Source organism: Juglans microcarpa x Juglans regia, chromosome 7S (genome assembly GCF_004785595.1).
Source record: "Juglans microcarpa x Juglans regia isolate MS1-56 chromosome 7S, Jm3101_v1.0, whole genome shotgun sequence".
NCBI classification, from domain to species: domain Eukaryota; kingdom Viridiplantae; phylum Streptophyta; class Magnoliopsida; order Fagales; family Juglandaceae; genus Juglans; species Juglans microcarpa x Juglans regia.
This window is the reverse complement of record NC_054607.1, coordinates 1746250-1759310: the sequence shown is the minus strand read 5'-3', so window position 1 is coordinate 1759310 and position 13061 is coordinate 1746250. Positions and strand designations below refer to the sequence as shown.

At 35.1% G+C, this 13061-nt stretch overlaps 2 protein-coding genes across 11 annotated transcripts; one reads left to right on the top strand and one right to left on the bottom strand.

Annotated features, from left to right (window-relative positions):
* The first annotated feature begins 603 nt into the window (after positions 1-603).
* On the top strand, positions 604-8793 carry LOC121241632 (ELMO domain-containing protein A-like). 10 transcript variants are annotated; one of them, XM_041139483.1, is made up of 11 exons: positions 605-1217; positions 1350-1449; positions 2234-2343; positions 3723-3803; positions 4102-4170; positions 4428-4543; positions 5857-5911; positions 7062-7182; positions 7489-7536; positions 7820-7914; positions 8287-8725. In XM_041139483.1, exons 2-11 carry the CDS (start codon positions 1422-1424, stop codon positions 8386-8388), a joined length of 825 nt encoding a protein of 274 aa, XP_040995417.1. In that variant the 5' UTR covers positions 605-1217; positions 1350-1421; the 3' UTR covers positions 8389-8725. The 10 variants fall into 10 exon arrangements, 8 of the variants coding, with proteins under 8 accessions (XP_040995422.1, XP_040995421.1, XP_040995417.1 ...); XR_005935748.1 differs by lacking the exon at positions 1350-1449 and having other exon boundaries at positions 604-1217; positions 7074-7182; positions 7464-7536; positions 8287-8334; XR_005935747.1 differs by lacking the exon at positions 1350-1449 and having other exon boundaries at positions 604-1217; positions 7464-7536; positions 8287-8334.
* Positions 8794-9064: 271 nt separating this feature from the next.
* Positions 9065-11454, bottom strand: LOC121241642 (nucleoside diphosphate kinase B). The gene is made up of 4 exons (XM_041139504.1): positions 11265-11454; positions 10762-10810; positions 9888-10119; positions 9065-9380 (listed from the first exon to the last, which is right to left on the bottom strand). Exons 1-4 carry the CDS (start codon positions 11313-11315, stop codon positions 9266-9268), a joined length of 447 nt encoding a protein of 148 aa, XP_040995438.1. The 5' UTR covers positions 11316-11454; the 3' UTR covers positions 9065-9265.
* Positions 11455-13061: the final 1607 nt, after the last annotated feature.

The window sequence follows — 13061 nt, the reverse complement described above, 5'->3', positions numbered from 1 at the left end:
AATTGAACAACTTTCACATAAACAATGCGTAAAAAATAAAACTTCTAAATACATCCTCCCTAAAATAAATTGGGTGATGCTTTTATGCAATGCTTGTCTAGTCTTCGATGTTGATGGAGTCAAATCAACGTAATGCTACCATATCTCATCATTTATATCACTCACTTTATTTTGATATGCTAGGTAATTTATTAAAAAAATTAAAAATATAAACATAAAATAATAGAAAGAATCTAAAATTTTAATCTACATCATTTTATATTTTTAAATATTGTCTTATTTTAATTTTATATTTTTTAATTTATTTTAATATAATGACACGTCGAAGAAATAAGAGAGTGATATCAATAAGAGAAATATTTTAATCACAAAGAAATTTTATAAAAATAAATTTAGAAATCTTGGTCGTAACAATTCTTAATAAATAATACATACATGCATGGGTTAAAATTTAGAAAAAAAGATATTTGTAATAGTGAATAGTGTAACTGTTGCGTAATTATTTAAAAAAATAATAAAATATGATATTTACAAAAAAAAAATTAATTTTTTTAATAATAAATTTATTTAATTTTTTCAAAATAATTAGAAAACGAAGTAAAATTACTTTTGTAACACACTGCGCCAGCCATCCACCGAAAACAAACATGCCGGGAGAGAGCCCTTGCGATAGCTATATATTCATTTCCATCCCTTCCTTCACAAAATATTTTCTCCATTTCCCTCCCCGCAATAATCTTTCTCGTTCTTCCAATAAACTGTTCCGACCTCGGTATCCGCTGCGTTCCGATCCCTTTCTCGTCCGTTTCCGTGCACTTTTCGCCCGAATCAAACTCCATTTCCTCGATCTTTCTCGGTGTGATAGGATTGTTTTTTTAATTTCTTTTTTTTTTTCGTATACTGCGATTCCGGTGAGTTTTGGACTGTTTCTTGCTGGTTTATACGGAAAGGATCTGTCGCGGTTTCCATCCGGTTTCGGTGAATTTTTGTTGCAGCAGTGTTACTTTTTTTTCGCTAGAGTTTGACTAGACTGTTGGCTTGAATTCCGGTTGAGGATCGCTGAGGAAGATAATTTTTAGGGTTTTTGAGGTTGTCGATGAAGGTAGTGATGGTATAGACTATTGTGGTGAATATGGACGATAGAGAAGGGTCATTTGTTGCTGTTAGGAGAATTTCTCAAGGCCTGGAGAGAGGCAACACCTGCCATTCAACTTCCGGTAAATTTTCCTACGAGTCAATTCCCTTACTGTTTTAACTGTCTCCAACTTTCTCTCTCTAGAATTTATCGCCTCTCCCCAAAAGTTCCCCCCCCCCCCTCCCTGAACTTTTCTTTCGTTTTCTTTTTTGAGGTTTGGATCTGTGACTTGGAAGTGACTCTTGGATATATAACCCTAGTATAAGTGAAGTTCTACGCTGACTTCATGTCTTCTGCTATTCTTGATTGCTGTGGTGGGTGAAATTTTTAGATGGCTACTGTATATATCATAATTTCTTATTTCACATGCATTTTTATTGTAGATATTGTATGAATTTAGTGCCTGCGAAGCTCATGAGAGCGAGACTGATGATGACAATGTCGGTTACTGGCTTGTACGTCCATTTATATTGGATTGATTTTTCCTACAAAGCAATGGCAGTAGATGGTGCCTATAAAAACTTATTAGTGTGCCTGTGGAAGATGGTATAAAAAAGGAGCTCATTGATCCGTTATACTGGATCATTTTGTTGTTTGATTTCAATTTTCAGCTGTTTCTGTTGAAAAAATTTTAATTTACCTGTTTCTGTTGAAAAAACTGTTTCTACTTTTTGACAGCACTTGTAAAAAAAAAAAAAAAAAATCAACTGTTTCTGTGCATATCGTGCTGTATGGGGTTCTGACTATTGGAATTTTAATTTACCTTTTGCTACTACATGATGCTTTCTAATTTGTGGTCTGTACAATTAGTTTGTTCGTTGCTTTTACGTCACGACATGGTCTGATTTTGCCTTTTATTGTTAATAATTGTGTATTCTCAAATCAATTCTCACCTCTTAGTTGTCCTTTGCATCTCCCCCAAAAAAACTTTGGTCTAATCATTATTCATTAGTGGACTCCACATTAATATAAACCCAAAAAAAGTCAACTATTTTAAAAAGTTCTTAAATATTTTGATGTGCAATCATGGACTAAAAATTTGCAGCTGAACATTTTAGAAACTTGATATTCATTAGTGGGTAATTTTATTTGTTACAGCTGAAGTTGTGGCAGGATCGGCAGCATGGCTTGGCCGAGGTCTTTCTTGTGTGTGCGCACAAAGAAGAGAGAGTGATGCTCGCCCTTCATTTGACTTAACCCCTGGCCAGGTTTTTTAATGATTTGATTAATTAGCAGTAGCTATGAACAACTGCATCAGTTCCCTTAATGTTCTGTTTGGGCACCCATTCAATTCTAAGTCTCTAGTTTTCAAGGGGAAAAAATGAAACAGTTATGTTATTACACTTAGGGAGATATTTGGATTATCTATTAACCAGCAAAATAATAAAAACTAAGACCTCGTTTGGGGAATGAGATGAGATGAGAAATCCGTGAATAGTAGGGAAATAGTTTGATTTAAGATGTTTTATTGGGTTTTGGGAAGGGAGAGAAAAAAAAGTTGAATAAAAATATTATAAAGTTAAAAATTGTTAGAATATAATTTTTTAATATAATTTTTGTTTTGGAATTCAAAAAAGCTGAATTGTTTTTTGTGTTTTGTTTGGAAGTTTGGGAAAATTGTAATGATTAGGTAATGATTAGATGAAAAAGTGGAAGATTTGAAGTTGAAAAATGTTTGTGTTTGAGTATGTTTGGAAAAGAAATCATGAGAAATTTTGAGATGAGATGTTTGTGTTCCCAAACGAGGCCTAATTTAAACATTTGACGAGTCGATTAATACTAGAAGAAACATGGTCTGATGTTTTTTTTCTACTTGGTGGTCCTGGATACCATATTGTTGGACAGTAGTCTGATATTTTTAGTTCTTAGTTTCATCCACATAGAGATTGGTGTACAAAGGCTAGTTCATTTTTTGGGCAATCTAACTCACATTGGGCTTTCACCAGTCTATTTGAGGATTTTGGAGGCCCACTTCAGGTTCTTGAAATCTTGCATTTCTGTTGTTCTGTTGTAACTCCCCCCTACGAGGCAACCTTCCTCTCTGGTTCACCACCCCAAGGGTATGAGAGGCACTTTGAAAATCAATATGGGCCTTCACTTCTATGTTTGTTGAGGGATATAACGCACAGTCATGGTGCCCTTTGGACAGCTTCTCTTCTATAGACTTCAGTGAGCTTAATTTACATGATTTTCTTGTATCTTTTGTATACATCATGTGAACTTGGACTGATTGCGCCTTTTGTGCTTTTAATGATAGTATTTTTTATAAGTAAATTACTTTAGAAAAAGTGTCATCCTGACGTTACCACATGGACAATTTTAATGTCATTTAGTGTTTTTTTAATATAAGTAATGTCATTTAGTTATATGTCCCATTCATTTTTGTTTACTGCTTGTCTCTGATGCCTGCTTTTTCTTGGATGTATTCCACTCATCGAACCATCATCCATTTACATTTTTCTCTTTTATTAAATGTCATTGGGAGTTGTAAGTTTGGTGTGGAATGTACCAGGCTGATGTGGAAACGCATCATGCTAATGAAAATTGATTATGAACTAATATTGTGGCTAATTTTGAATTTGTAGTGTGTCTGGTATCCCTGATTTTGAAGTTTCATAAACCTTGCCACTTGCTTTTGGGTTTTATCCATCCTTATGCCCTCCCATATGTACGTAACTGTCCACCTATTCTGGTGGGGCATTTTTTTTTTCACATTTGGCACTGTTTGAAGTTGGCATGAACTTTTTATATACCTTTAACTTTGTTGTGGTATCTTATATTTGATGAACATCTACCTTAGCTCAGCAAAGTCATGGTGCTTCTTCTTCTTTTTTTTTTTTAATGACGGTTTTATCGTCTTATTCCTCTTATCATTGCTTGTGAATAGTTTAAGTTTTGAACTTGTCTTTCAAACTACTCTCTATGATTTATTGTGATTTGTATCAGTTCGACTTTGGTGTTGTCAGGAGGAATGCTTGCAGAGGCTGCAGAGTCGTTTAGATGTTTCCTATGATTGTTCAATCCCTGAGCACCAGGTACCCCTTTGGCTGCTATCATGTTTAATTCTTGGAAGTAGATTTGGTTTTCGGGTTAATTGATAGATTATGTGGGTGTGTAATTTGCATGAGTTCCTACATTTTCTATCCTTATGGTTCATTAGTTTGTTGAATATACTTGGAATATCTGTACATTTAGACAAAGATTGTTAAACACATGGATCATCCATAAAATCCAGTAAAAAAATATTGAATTGTGAATGCTCTAATATTTATATGCCTTGTCCTTATTTCAGGAAGCTTTAAGGGCTTTATGGAATGCTGCCTTTCCTGAAGAAGAACTCCGTGGTCTTATATCTGAGCAGTGGAAAGATATGGGTTGGCAGGGCAAGGATCCATCAACAGATTTTAGGTAGATATTATCTGTTTCCTATTCTTTGCTTGCTTCTAGGATTAAATACACATTTTTGTGCACATTGACTACAAGGTGTTTTATGCTTTGTTTTTTTGATAAGTAAGAATCTTTATTGATTGAATGAAACTAGGCGAAGCCCATGTACACAAGAAATATACAAAATGAGACACCTAATTACATTCTAGAAAGCTGAAAAGAAAACAAAAACTCATGAACATTCCCTCACTTGAGTACAATAGCAGAAAACCACTGAAAAAGAGAAGACACAAAGAAATTCCAGATTTCCTCCACTGCTCTCTCCTTGTTGTTAAAGCACCTGTCATTCCTTTCTATCCATAAACACCACATTAAGCACAAAGGAATCATCCTCCACGCCGCTGCCAGTTGAGAGCTATTATGATGCCTATTCTAGCATGCTAGTAGATCAACCACACTCTTTGGCATAACCCAACTCAGCCCAGCTCTACTAAGAATGCCAATCCATAACTCCCTAGCCACCTCACAATGTAAAAGTAAATGATCAATCGATTCCTCATTCTTCTTACATATGAAGCACTACTCCATAAGAATCACACCACATTTCCTTAGATTATCAACCGTCAAAATCTTCCCAAGTGCAGCTGTCCAGATAAAGAAGGCAACTTTAGACGGCACAAAAACCCACCAAATACTCTTCCACGGAAAGAGATATGCTGTTGGACTGTCAACACCTTGTAAAAAGATTTAACTGAAAACTTATTACTCCCCGTGTGTTTCCACAGCATTGAATCTCTCCCATTTCCTCCTATCTTCACAGAATACAAAAAGCTGAAAAAACCTGCAATCTCATCAAGTTCCCAATCCTGAGCATTTCTAGTGAAAATAACATTCCAATGCACAGTCCTAATAGCACGACACAACACCTCTGAAGACAACCGGAAAAACAGTATAAAGAGCTCTCTCACCACACCATTCATCAAACCAAAAATGGATTCTTGCACCATCTCCAACCTCAAACTTAAGATGTTTTATATTCTATACCCGCTCAACTACCATCAAATGTCAAACAGTGCCCTTTATTGAGAGTTGATGTGACATTCAATATTGTGTCAGAACTTATTTCTTGTGAGCTTAGCAGTTAGAATTGGATGAAGGGTGCTATTTGCCAGTTCCTAGCCTTTTGAGGGTATAATGTGTGAGTTTTGGAAGTTTAGGTTGCAAAGTGTAAAACCCTTGGTAATTTTGGGATTAAAAGTGTATTTAACCCTTGTTTTAATTTTGGTTTTCCTTTTTCTCCTCTAATTAATTGAATTTTGATTTTTGTCTGGTAGGGGTGGTGGTTTCATATCATTGGAGAATCTGTTGTTCTTTGCTAAGAATTTTCCGGTATAGCCTGTTTCTTATATTGTTCTCTATCCCCTCCCGCTTCTTTTCCATAATTATTTCTAATGTTTTCAAATAGATGTTTTGATATATGGCAATGCTTTTGTTACCAACAATTCTGAAGAAATTTGATCATAGAAAATGGAGGAGCACTTGTGAATTCTATGAGAGATGAGCTTCCTTCTACATTGCAGTGAATGCGAGAACTAATGCCACTTGTTTTTGTCTTGTTAAATTAATTGCGTAGCATTTCATCTAAATATGGTAAAATTGGCTAGATGTTTTTTTCTTATATTAGTAATGGCATTTAACGGCAACATTCGGTGAACCCATTTGTTTTTGCAATATCATCCAATAATGAAGTTAGTCACATCTCGATAACCTTTCTCGTGTTTATTTTTCTCTTTGAAAGACACAAACTAAAAGACTGCTAATTTTGAATGAAAGTGCTCAAAGGAAAGGGAAGAAAGCTAGACAATTAAAACGTGCAAAAGGGAAACAGAAGCCACTGGAATTTGGTAGTTGCTTCTTTGTTGGCTATGAAATATGTTCTCTTCCCCCCCCCCCCCCCCCCCCCCCCCCCCCCCAAAAAAAAAAAGCAAATTTAGAAACCTTGGTAAACCCACTTGCCTTGTGATTTTTCACATTATCGTTTCTGTCGAATAATGAAGTATTTTGGAGGGCAATTGTATTTCCTTCCCCAAGATAAACAATGATCCTGTTAATTTTTATATTTTTTAGCAGTCTTATTCTCCGGACTGTAGTTCTGCTTGACATAAGTAACCTGAGCAAATGATAGCCGGTTATTTCATACATATACCTCAGGTGCACTGCTGCCTTGTATTCCATTAGAGTCTGGTAGTATGAAATAGTTCATAAATTTTGGACATTGCATGTGTTCTGGGTTATTTTACTGAAGTGTCTTTTCAAGTTTTTCATGCTGACAACAGGGCGTGGGAAGTTTTATATCTTGTGTGGTACTAGATGTATATCACTGGCTATTCTATGTGCCTCATCAACTTGTTTTTATTTCTGGAGTTGTGACACTCTCCCAACTAGGTGGTTAATTTTTAGAGTCAAGTTTAAGTACGGCCTTCTATGCAGCTCTTGCTATTCTTTTTGCTCATGAAGCTCACTGAACCTTTAAATCTAGAAAACCTTCCAGGATCTTCTCCAAAAGCAGGAAGGTGATCGGTCAGTGTGGGAATACCCATTTGCTGTAGCTGGTGTGAACATCACATTCATGCTTATTCAGATGCTTGATCTGGAAGCAGGTTAATATTTTTTTTCTTGTTCAATTTGTGTTATGAGCAATTATCTGCTTTTTTGTTTTGTTTGGGCAGGAGGGGCACTGAAATAGAATTCTTGGTACTTGTACGATGTTATGGATTTTATATTTGATAGATATCTCTGTCAATGTACCTTTGTAAACTTCTGAAATGATTGTGTCCTAGAGTATAGTGGTGGATAAAAATTTCAAATTTGAGAGGTGCACCTATGGGTTTTTTGTCTTTCAATCAAGTAATTTAAATAGGAGTTTAATACTTTTCGTCAGTTGATTGTGTGCATCAACTCTACAGTCAAACCACGGACACTGGTGGGAGCAACATTTTTGAAGTTTCTTGCAGGTAATATTTAGCTGGTTCTTAGTGTATACTGCTTATTCTACCTTGTTGTTTATGGAAGTTGGTGTAGAGCTTATATGGGAGTAAGCTCTACTTTCACCTAATTCATCATTCTTTTCTGAAATGCAAAATTTGTAGGATTTGCCCATCCACCACATTAAAAAAACAATTTCTGATATGAATGGCTCAATATTTAGTACTTAAACTTTTTTCATTCAATTCTACCTTACTGTTTGCTATTTCAAGTACTAATGTTAAAAATAATCTTAACGCTTTTGCCTGGCAGAAAGTGAATCGGCATTTGATCTGCTTTATTGCATCACGTTCAAGCTGATGGATCATCAGTGGCTTTCTATGCAAGCATCATATATGGATTTCAATGTATGTTCTCTCCAACCAAAAAATATCCTTGTAGATATATAGGAAAGGTCTATGAAGAGAACGTTTCAGTTACCTGAGTATTTGTAGATAGATAGTATCATGGACTAACAGATTAAAGGAAAGCCTCATGCTAGTAATGCCTCTTGCTTAATAATTGCTGGAATAAACCTTTCTGGAGTAGTGGTACTCTGGATGCACAGATGCTATCTTTATATTGCAGCAGAGGCTATTCACCTGACTGCTTTTATGATTTTTTATTTTTTTTTATTGCGTGTAATTTTTCCTGATAAGTTGTGCTATCTTATATTATTTTAATATAAAAAAAAAAAAAAAAAAAATAGGAAAAATTGTTTTCACTCGTGTTCCTTACAGGCGGTGATGAAATCAACGCGTCATCAGCTGGAACAGGAGCTATTACTTGAAGACATAACAAGGTTGGAACAGTTGCCATCATACGGCCTTCTTTCCCAATAGTGTTACAGTTCTCAGATTTAACATACTGGCATTTAACGGCAACATTTGGTGGAGACACTTGTTCTTGTGACGGCAAGATTTATCACGTCACTAGAGACGATCGTTTTTACATATATGACATGTTGTATATGATATGTTGCTTCTAGTTTCAAATATCACTTGATTTCACAACAGCATGTTACCATTTGATTTTGCAAAGGGTGGTTTTCCAGAGTTTGTAAGGCTGAGAAAGTACAAAAAAAGGTTTTCAAGCAGCAAGTTTAAATGCTGCATTTATCTTTCTCCGCAGTTGACTTCCCTAAAACATTTTTTCAATTTCAGAACGTTTGGGCACCAATGTGGGATTTGTTTTGAATAAATGGTGGTCTCTTCTTGGGCACCAAAATGCAAAGAATCCTCCTTTTATATGTATTGTTTTTGGGCACCTAAAATTATGGTTAGGATGTTCTCAGCGAGTGTATGAAATTTTTCGAGTCCTCTGTTCTCTTTTTGAGAAATATGTAATATTCTCGGTGAGATTGTCATGGAAATCATCTCTGCAATGGTAAGTGGATGAGAAATTAAGTGGCTCGGAAGAAAGCTCAAGATGACACATCGGTGCCATCCGTACAGCTTGTCCACATTTCTCCCAAGTCGTGTTATCATCCCCAATGGGTTAAATCAATCGATCCATCCATCCGCGCAAACCCACATCCAACTTTATATTTAATAAATATCGTTACATTAAATGATATGCAGCAAGCTAATGTTCTAAGGAAAATAGGTATGACCAGGCCAGGCCAGGCCAGGCCGAAACTTCATAACTAGCTTCTCAAAATAGTCTAACAATAAATGAAAAAAAGGATGATGGGCATCAAGCACCAGCTCAATCAAGCATTTACTCATAGATCCAAGGGTGAAGGCTACTCCCCCAGTTCGCGGGGCCTTCGGGGAACCAAAGAGCAATTTCTTTCCTTGCACTTTCAACCGAATCACTTCCGTGAATAACATTCCTGCAAACAACGTAGCTTCAACATCAGATATTTACAAATCCCCGAGTATCATTTATCAATTACCAGAATAATATCGGTCAATTTTCACTTCCCATTTCTTAGCGGCATATTGGTTTTTTCATGGTTGAAAACAATTCATTTGAAAGATATTAAAAAGAAATAGGAAACTAGGCATAGATTGCTGTGACCAAAAAGTGAAAATAGAGGCTCTTCAACTCATAATCTGCGTTTCTAAATAATTGAGACTAGCAGACAACTCGCACCCACGATAGTACTTGCTACCTCATTTCTTTAGGCTAACAACCACAGTTGAAAAAAATCTGTTGACACCAGAGCCAAACCAAGTGGATAATAAACATAAATAACAATATAAAGGCAATTAATGCCTAGATGAGATGACTATTAATTCACAAGAAAAAGCCATGCGAAAGATAGTTCCAAGATTTCCAACTTCTGCAAGATGGCCAAACCCTGAATGTCAATTGGTATAAGGGCGGATGAAATTACCTGCCAATTTCAACTGCAAAATCACCACGAATAGTTCCAGGTGCAGAGTCTGAGGGGTTTGTGGCTCCAATAATCTTTCGCCCAGTAGTCACGACATTCTTACCCTCCCAAACCATAGCAACAACAGCACCAGAAATAATGTAGTCAACCAAACCACTGAAAAAGGGCTTTGCAGACAGATCCGCATAATGCTTCTCAGCAAATGCACGGTCCACAGTGATGAGCTTCAAACCTAAACAAGTCACAGGTACTCAACTAGAGAAGAAAAAAGGAGTTCCAATATTCAACAGCTAACTTTAAGCCATACCCAGTTGAGGCCATAGTATTTTTCAATCAAACTCAGACAAGATAAGCAAAAATTTATTTATTTTCAATAAAACAACTAAGGAAAATTCCATCAAAATATTCCTTTTGCCAGTCATGACTTCGGGTCTGCACATCTAGTTCAGAAGTTTTCATGCTTCCTTTAGTTTTTCATTCCCCTGCTTCTAGGACAGAATATAGAGGATTTGAAAATGAATAACTCTATTTTAGGACCTCTGCACCACATACCATTCATATGTCATAATTTGATTAGGAAGATAAATTTTAAAATTTGAATGTTACAAATCAAATTATGCCAAAAACATAATTTTGATGCAACCAAAAACATGAGTATTTTAGATTGACTTTCAAAGAGTACGCCACAGATGGCATAACTGCCATTTCAGAGTCTGATACAGAATTAAAAATCCGGCTATGACATTAAATTATCACCGCTTCTATCGAAACCATCCTATACAAAGTTTACAAGGTTACAAACAGATCGGATGGTACAGCCAACCCCCAACTCTCACAGCTCATATTATAGGATGAATTGGTTAAAAGATATTACCTTTCAGATAGAACCCCTTCTTCTCAAATCTGCTAATGATCTCACCAATCTGAGACAGATAAATGCTTTTAGAAAACTGAACTATCTTTGTTACCAAATATTGCACGTTGTAAATTAAATAAAAATATTGACAGAAAAATAAAGGAATTCCATTTTCTACAGATGAAAATTCCCAACCCAACCAAGAAAAGCAAGTTACATGATAGATTAAGCTTATACATTTTTAGATCATTCAGCCAATAAATTCTCTGTTATTTTTTAAAACTCTCATCGACCAAACACTAGATATATAGACAGCATCAACACTTTACATAACAAATGAAAACCCAGAAAGCCACTTCAGATTAATCGAAAACGAGCAAAATCACTGGACTCGAGGAAACAGGAAAAAAAAAAAACAAAAAATAATTTCCTTCCCTACAAATCCCCCAACAACCACACAGCAGATAGATACACAATCAAAAAATTACAGTCCCAAAAGAAATAAGACAAAGCGGACGTACCAGGCCCCTCTGGACACCATCAGGCTTGATCATGATGAAGGTCTGCTCCATATTTTTCTCACTTGGAAGGCTTTTGGGTTTCAGCACTAAAAAGCGTGTGAGAATGTGACGGGGAAATCAGGGAAGTGGTATTATATATATGGCTGAAAAGAAAACCCTAACTGCACGGGAATATTCGGTTGAGACCCGTTTGTAAAAATATTTTCCACATGATTTTTTTACCTGATTTTATTTTTTTTCTCTGAATTGTTTTCATTTTATTAACAGCAGGGGTTCTGGACAAAATGCCGACCTTTCAGGGGTGTACAAGCCTTTGGAGTTTTCTACGAAGTTTTCTCTAAATTGTTGGTGGAACACAGAAACAGTAAGACGCCCTACTATATTAGGGGAACCCATCCACAAAAAGACCTGCGATAAATTTCTCGACTTTCCTTCACTCGTATTAAGGGTCTGTTTGGGATTGAGTAAGCAGATTTATAAAATGTTTAACTAGTTCTAAAAATTATCAATGACAAATTAGTTATTTGCCGGTTACATAATAAAATATTTTTTAATTTTAAATAAGTTGAAATGTAAGTTTTAGGAATATTTTTCTTCAAACGTGTTCTTCTGAATAATACGAAATGTAATTCAAATTTTAAAAAAGTCTGCAATCAATGAAAATATCCATACAACTTTTAAATAATTACATCTTTACTATTTGATCTTATCACATAAACGACACTACAAATTACAAATGAACTTTTATATCATTTCTACTCAAAAAATGCATTTTTATATTGTTTCTAAATAAATATAATATATTTAAAAGTATTTTCGACTTATAGTTACTAAACAATAAATAATTTTTTAATAATAAAGCTTATTACTTACACTACAACTATAAGTCTTTAAACTAAAAGTTATATTACTTACTATAGTTCCAAACATGCACAAAGTAACTGCTCTAAAAGATCGTGCAGTGGATGTGTCGAGTTCGAAAGTCTCTCTTCCTCCCGCTGCTGTTTGAATTGTGTCTGTCTCTACCGGCCAACAATCAATGGTCTTAAGGGAGCACTTTTAAAGGATTTTCGGCTCATATCTTTCTGCAATACCATTTACAAATACATTGCTAAGATTATTGTGAATAGGAGAAAGGCCTCCTTAGCCTAAAAGGTAAACATCAAACTACTTTTAACGGAGAGAAGAATTGGGGATGACATTATTCTAGCACATAAATTCTTAGCTAACCATAGAGAGGAGGGCTCGTTAAGGAATGAGCATCTGAATTGGGTGAAACTCTTGCAAGCAGCACTAGAACGAAGGTTATCTGCCTCAAGGGGCGGCTCATCTCAGCTCATTCTAACTCATCTAATCAAGAGAAGTAAATCGGCAACCAGATCCTCAACAACAAACTAAGAAATTGATTAAAAAAAAATTAAAAGTCTAGCAAAAGATTCGCACTAAGAAGAGAAAGAGAAAGAAATCGCAATCAATCAAATCCGGTACATCAAATTCCGATCAACAACTTTGAGATATGGTTGAGTGGCTCAAGGCATTGGTTTGCAAATTTAAATGAAACTTACTAAAATGTGATATATTAATTACCTGTTATTGAGTTAGTTAGTTTGTAAATAATCTAATACTATTAACTAACTAACACTAAACACTTATCATTGCCAATTACATTATATCATAAAATAACTTATACTATTTTCACAATCTTTTAGGCTTTTACATGAATATATTTTAAATAAGGAGTATTTTTATAAAATAATTTATATAAAAATTACGTCATGTTATAATAATATCCTCATT